The sequence below is a fragment of the Schistocerca gregaria genome, chromosome 4 (assembly GCF_023897955.1).
Source record: "Schistocerca gregaria isolate iqSchGreg1 chromosome 4, iqSchGreg1.2, whole genome shotgun sequence".
In the NCBI taxonomy this organism is placed as follows: Eukaryota; Metazoa; Arthropoda; class Insecta; order Orthoptera; family Acrididae; genus Schistocerca; species Schistocerca gregaria.
In genome coordinates, this window is record NC_064923.1 from 235,482,724 (window position 1) to 235,489,364 (window position 6,641).

At 41.9% G+C, this 6,641-nt stretch overlaps 1 protein-coding gene across 1 annotated transcript in view; it reads right to left on the reverse strand.

The window, feature by feature from the left end:
* The window catches only part of LOC126267666 (uncharacterized), a 121,727-nt gene extending 116,724 nt beyond the window's left edge, over positions 1-5,003 (reverse strand). The window contains exon 1 of the mRNA XM_049972967.1: positions 4,812-5,003. Coding sequence (XP_049828924.1) covers positions 4,812-5,003 — 192 coding nt within the window. The remainder of the gene's footprint in view (positions 1-4,811) is intronic.
* Between the last annotated feature and the right edge of the window lie 1,638 nt (positions 5,004-6,641).

Sequence of the window (6,641 nt, forward strand, 5' to 3'; positions counted from 1 at the left end):
TCCTTTCAGCATATCGTCACAGTCTAACACGTGCTGTCACGACACTCCTGCTAATTTGTGTTACACTCTGCGAAAGCTGCACTTTCGACTACGATATTGAATGAGTGCGAATAGTATGGTTTATCTTGATTTGCAACATAGTTTTTACAATGGGGAGCGTATGTAGTACCATAAAATCGACAGTAAATAAAAAATAACATCACATTCGTCATCCTTCAGTTCCCTAAAGACCTTCGGAGGTATGAAATGGTGCATGTGATTTTGTTTACGATTCTCTTGCTACCTACACATGTTTATTGAGGAATATCGTTTCCTTTTAACAAGAAAAAAGGCTAGTAAACAACCAAAGACGTGGCCTCTAGCTGGGAGACGTATTATACCTGTTCAACAATGTGTAGTTTTATTAACTACTCTTCCCGTCAAATCAATGAATGTGGGACGTAGGAAACCTCTGTGGAATGCAATTCTTATATTATTTAACTTGTCAAATAAGCCATCACAATTTTAGCTGAAGAGAAACCCACACAGATATGATAATTAAACGTGGAAAACAATAAAATTGTTTCCCGACACAGAAGAAACAAGTGCATTATTATTGCTATATCTACGCCCACAAACGGCAAGAATCTTCCACACATTCGATTTTGAATAAAAAATAGTCACATTTTCAAAAATATTCCTGCACTGGAAAGTCGAGTGAAGTGTAAGAAAGTGCGAGTCATTCCAGTCCTTACGAAAGTGTCAAGTAAAGTGTCCATCGGAAGAACAGCAAACAACAGAAGTGTGTGCTTCTCGTGGATGAAATACGTGTTCGTATTATCTTAATTTCAGTGGTATAACCTACAGTTATACACATATTCAAAAGTACTTCATGATTAAGATGTAGCTTACGGCACTGAATCTGTGACTTTCGGCTGTTTTTGCATTTGTTTCACGATCATTCATGTCTCTCAGCTCGTAACGCAAAAATGTAATAACTACTTCTTGAATGAAATAGAAAATTTGAAACGAACATTAATGTTAGGGCTGCTTTCTCGCCGGTAGGGGTAAGGGGTACCAGTGTCGTTCCAGAAGTCAGTGACAATTTTTACGGCAGTGAGTGTCGCGACTGTACCTCTTAGACTGTGATATTGCTGTTCGAAATCTATGACAACAGAACAAATAAGAAGTGCAGTGATATTCAGAAACAAAGTCATGTCACTTTTGTTACTAAGGCGTTCAAGAGCATAATCAGTATTATTTTTTGAGGTGTCCCTTACAACACAAGCGGAAAACATTTTAGGCGACGTTAGCCGGATACTCAGCGTACATCACAGTGAACGTGGAAGCAACATATATGTGCTCTGGCACTGAAACCACTTCGTTATGTTTACATAAAATTTCAGGGACTTGGATCCGATATTTAGTAACGATTGAAGATAAGAATTCAGGGTTCTGTGAGACCCAATATTTTTTTGAAAATGTTCAAAAAGTAGACTGCATGTGTACCGCAGAAAATAGTTCGTTATCACCTCGTAAAATTAGTTCCTAGTAACCAGCTCTAACGTTATTGAACACAGAATTGAAAGAATACTTTTCGGAAAGGTAAAGTACAATGTTGTCTTAACACATAGGTACCTCAAAATCGTACCTTTTAGTAACTAGGTATTGATGTTTCAGTACAGCACTCAGCAGTTCTACTATGATACGAGGGCTGTCCAGAAAGTAAGTTACGATTGATCGCGAAATGAAAATCACAGTGAAAATTAGAAATGTTTCATTTGTGACAGTTAGCTACACCTCTCAGCTACTTCTCTACGTATCAGCCGTTCTGACTCAGACATTCGTCGTAGCGTTGTATCAACTTTCCGATACCCTCATCATAGAAGGCAGCCGCCAATTCTCTAAGCTGGCCTAAAGCTCGTTGTCTGTGGCAAAATGTTGTCTTCATAGCCAGCGGTTCGTTTGAGCAGAGATGAAACTCAGTGGGAGACAATTACGGGCTGTATTGTGGGTAACCAAACATTTTCAATTGAAACGATGCAGGAACATCTTCATTGCCCCTGCAGAATGAGGCTGAGAATTGTCTTGAAGAAGAAACCGCACGACAGTTATGTAATGTTGGTTGCATAGCCACAGGGGAAATTTCTCACCAGACCCTCGTACTTGGAGAGAGACACTATTTTCTATAACATCTCTACGCGTTCACTAACAGCTCAGGAATGAAAAGAGCGACATAATTCTATCTAGAGTCATACTAGAGACACTGCCCAACACATTTTTGCAAAGCTTTATCGGATTTTCATAGTCGTTTCCATTTCGCGACCGATCGTAACTTACTTTCTGGACAGCCCTCGTATATTCATTTACACGGGCAAAACTACAAAAACTGCCGCGTTAAGCCCAATGTTTTGGTGTTTGCAAGAATTAGTAGCTCATTGTTTCCTTCTGTTCACAGTCGCAGCACGAGAAAATAGGCTAACATTAAGCAACATAATGTGGGTAACATGACTTGTAGGGACTGACAGTCAGCCTGGCAACGGACACCGCGAATTTATTTTCGCCACACACGCTCCGCTGAGAAGTGCATCCGGAGGCAACGACCAATAGCGCAGCGGTCACCGTGGTGACACAGGAAGCGGAAGGCGGGCTCTGCATAGCGTATCGAGTGTATTCAATCCCGGCTCTGTCACTCTAATTCTATTCTTCTCTGCTCGTGAACTGGGGGGGGGGGGGGGGGGGGGAGAAGCAGGATGGTGGCATGACGAGGCGAGGACATTTTCTACCCGTCCTCTGCCGCCAGCGGAAAATGTGGTTTTTGTCTGTATAGGATGTAACACATGGACCGCTGTTCTTGTTCTAGTTTCCGCCTCATCAGTCCTTGCAGCCTATAATTACTGTTTTTACAAGGAGAGTGGCGGCGGATGGTTCTTTTGCACCCTTGGGGGCGTGCTAACGTTACAGAATGTTGTTCATCTGCAGCACCAGACATTTAAGTTATGGCATACATAAACCGCTACTACAGAAAAAAAGCTCTCCAGCAACGTAAAGGAGATACGCCGCAAAACTCAATAATTACAGAAATACAGGCATATGTGTATCAAGTATCACATCTACGTCTTACTTGTTGGTGAACTGTCAACACACTAAAGAACGTTGTCTGTGAGCAAGGGATTTGTGGTGATATATTTTACTGTCATTAACGCGATTGTCGGTACTGATATTTCGTTTACAGTGGAAAATAACGAATGAAAGCGATTTTAGAACGGAATACGCTCTTGAAGATCCAGATTACGCAAAATTACGGAAACTGTAACCCATCGCATAACACACAAAAAGAGAATGATATATAACGTGCAAGGGAAGCTGACTTCATTCAGTCTTCCCCGTGGAATCTTGTTTAGAGTCACTTTCTCTCGACCATATCACCATTGAAACAAGGACGCCGGAACCTTTAGATTAGTACAAAATGTAGAGTGTCCACTTGTCCTATTTTTCTCGGGACGGTCCTGCTGTCCCAAACGTTTTTTCTGGGGATTGTCACGATTTTTTTGTGATTCCGCGTGGCTAAAGTATTTTAAGCTACCGCATGTGTCATTTCCAATTCTTTGCGCACTGTGCAAGTACATACGGTAGGAAGCGTCACTTGTGCAGTTTGTTATACAATCTTAATTTACTGATTTTTTTTGCCCTGTTAGCACTACCGATTCATGTCCAGTCATAATGCTAAAGCAAAGGTGTAATTTTAACAAAAATGTAAAAATCGAGTTTACTTTTATCACTGGCTCTGGATGAACTGTAAAATGTACGTTGTTGAAATCAAATTTTGCTATTGGACAAGTTAGAAGGTCTGAAATTGTGAATCACGTTAAGACAATGAGACCTCGGATGGATGTTGAAACGAAATTTCCCTTTTTGGTAAAATACATTATCTGAATACAATGCCGCAGAAGTAAACAAAATTTTGCCATTACAATATTTGTGTCCCTTTTTGTTTCTTAACTGTCCCAGGTCTTTTTGTATACTTTCTATAATGTCTCTCTTTTTTAATAAAAATAGAAGGGACACCCAAACCAAATGACGAATTGCGTTGAGTAGGTCCATAAATCTTACGTTTCTCACTCGAAGCTTTGTCCCATGAAGATTCTTATTACAAGACTAACAACAGATAGCGAAATTATTATGGAACCTGTGTTGTGTAAAAATAATGTAGTCTGGTAGCTCGTTGGACAACTAGTGTACACAAACGATCTGGTCATAGGCTGTATCATCAGGCACTGCACTAAAACCCGTAAAATAAGCCTCAGCTGCGAGTAACATACACATCTGTTGTAAACATCTGTACATTGGTTTACCATAGAAAATATAACGCTGATCCAACTCTGTCAGAGAACAAGTATCTTGGAACATTACGTTTTTTACTTAAAATTTCGAACTATTGTCAGTCAGGCGTACGTACTGTAACCGGTTACGCTACGCAAGCCTAGAACCAGGGGAATAGAACTAATGTGCGTTTGTAACTGAAGTGACAGACGGCAGGCTACTCCTTAGAAGCCTGAATTGTTTGTTTACCGGGCCTCTTGTTCTAATGCATGCCAAACATGTTATATGCGAGTATTTTGTCCTGAATACATTGAAAATTTTCTACAGAAAGTACTTAATGGAACACTAACGCGACTGACTAAAAACAAAACATAATTTGCCCTTTTCGCGTTTTTTATTGTTTTTTTTCGATCACTAGTTAGGTTGCAGGAATCGCTGAATGTTCAAAGTTTAATTCACATATTTCAGAGTGAATGAGGTCCCACTGCGAAAGCTTGTACACGACTTACCTGCCAGGCGCATTCCCTGTGCGAGACCGGGGGCGCGGCGCGCTGCTCGCCGCACGCGATCTCTCGGACGCCGCTCGGAGAGTCACTGCGCGTTGACCCGACTCTAACCCACTCGCCAGGCAAGACTCCGGAGGAGCACTGAGCCGTATTCGCATAGCGCGCACGACTCGCCGAGCTCGGCGGAGCGCGCATGCGCAGAACGTCCGGTGTCGCGTGGTGGCCATGTGCTCGCGAGAGCGGCCAGTGGCGGCCGCCTTGCTTAGCGGCGCGGTCGACCTTGGTGGGGGGTGCGTTGCGGAGGCACCGCTGCCCGCACACTCAAACTGCAGTCGCCGAAGCGGCGGCAAACAACTGCCGTCGCTTAGACGAGAGCCGAGTGCGACCGTCATGTACCGTATAACCGCCGGGCATTCACGTTTAATTACGCCACACTACTCACAACCGAAACGATGAGAACACAGATCATAGGCAAGACAAAAAGAAAACTAATTAGCTGTTCTGTCATATGATTCATCCTTTGCCTACAACACATTATTAGTTCAAACGTAATGACCTGTTTGGACCAAACGGCCGCTCCATGGCAACCGATGCAGATTTCGAAATTACAAACTCTTCAAAATAACACCCATCTTCCCCAAATACCGTATCGTTCAGAGCGATGGATGGAATTATAAGCTGCATTGGGTATGTCTACACCTTTTCTACATCGAAAATGCATTGCAATGTTTGAAAGTCTTTTCTAAATTCGTCTGTCTGTTCTAGGATATGTCAAGGGCAAGAATACAATCGAAGAAAATCAGTAGACACAGACGGAAAGGAAATGTGTCAATGAAAGCTGTAAATGAATTTCGCCATTTGGGCAGGAGAATAAATGACGATGGCCGAAGTAGAGAGGAAATAAAGTGCGGACAGGGAATAGTAAAACAAGAATTTATGAAAGAGAGGATGTATTAATACCGAATATAAAGTATTAAAAAGACGATCCTCAGGGTAGTTGGAATGCCACAACGAAAGTGAAACATGGACAATAAACAGTGGATACGTGATGGGAATCTACATGGTCGATTGCTTTCTCTACACCTATGAATGCAATATGTGTTTCCCTATTGACCTCGCCTTGTTTTCTTATAACTTGTTTCAGTGTGAAAATATTATCAGTACAAGATCTCACTTTTGTGAAATCGTTTCGTTTTTCAGGCAATACATTTTTAGCAACAATTTATATACGTTGATTCGTCATCATCTTGGCGTAAATCTTATGCGCTGTACGTGCTAAGGCTGTTTGCGTTAATTTCGTTTACTTTTTTTAAAGGCTGATACATCAGCAGGTGTCAAAGGTTGTGGGATCTGACGTCTTTTCCGACACATATTATGCAAATGAAGAAACCAAAGCTTTAAAAAAGAACCACCGACCGTTGTTTTTTAATGTCATATAACACTGGGTCCCAAGTCTTACTTAAAAGAAAACCCTTGTCTCTATTAATAAGATTGTCAGATAACTGAATCTCTATGGATTCTTTTAAAATACAGTCCCAATAACGAGATGCAGGGGCAATCATTTGTGTCTCGTCATATAGTATTCTGTGTCCCTCGGTGAGACAAAAAAATTTTTTTATTTTTATTTTTTAATTTTTGACAGCGATATCTCGATTTCGCCTGTTTCCATCATCGCCGGCGGGGTATGTCTACTGCGCTAGAGGGCAGTTACGGCACCTTCTCGCACACGCGTTGTGGGTCTTCTGCGGCCTATATAGGGGCCACCGCTTGCGGTAGGAAGTCAGTCCCGGCGAGATCGTGCACCATCACTCTCACCTGAAGATGGCGGCCAGT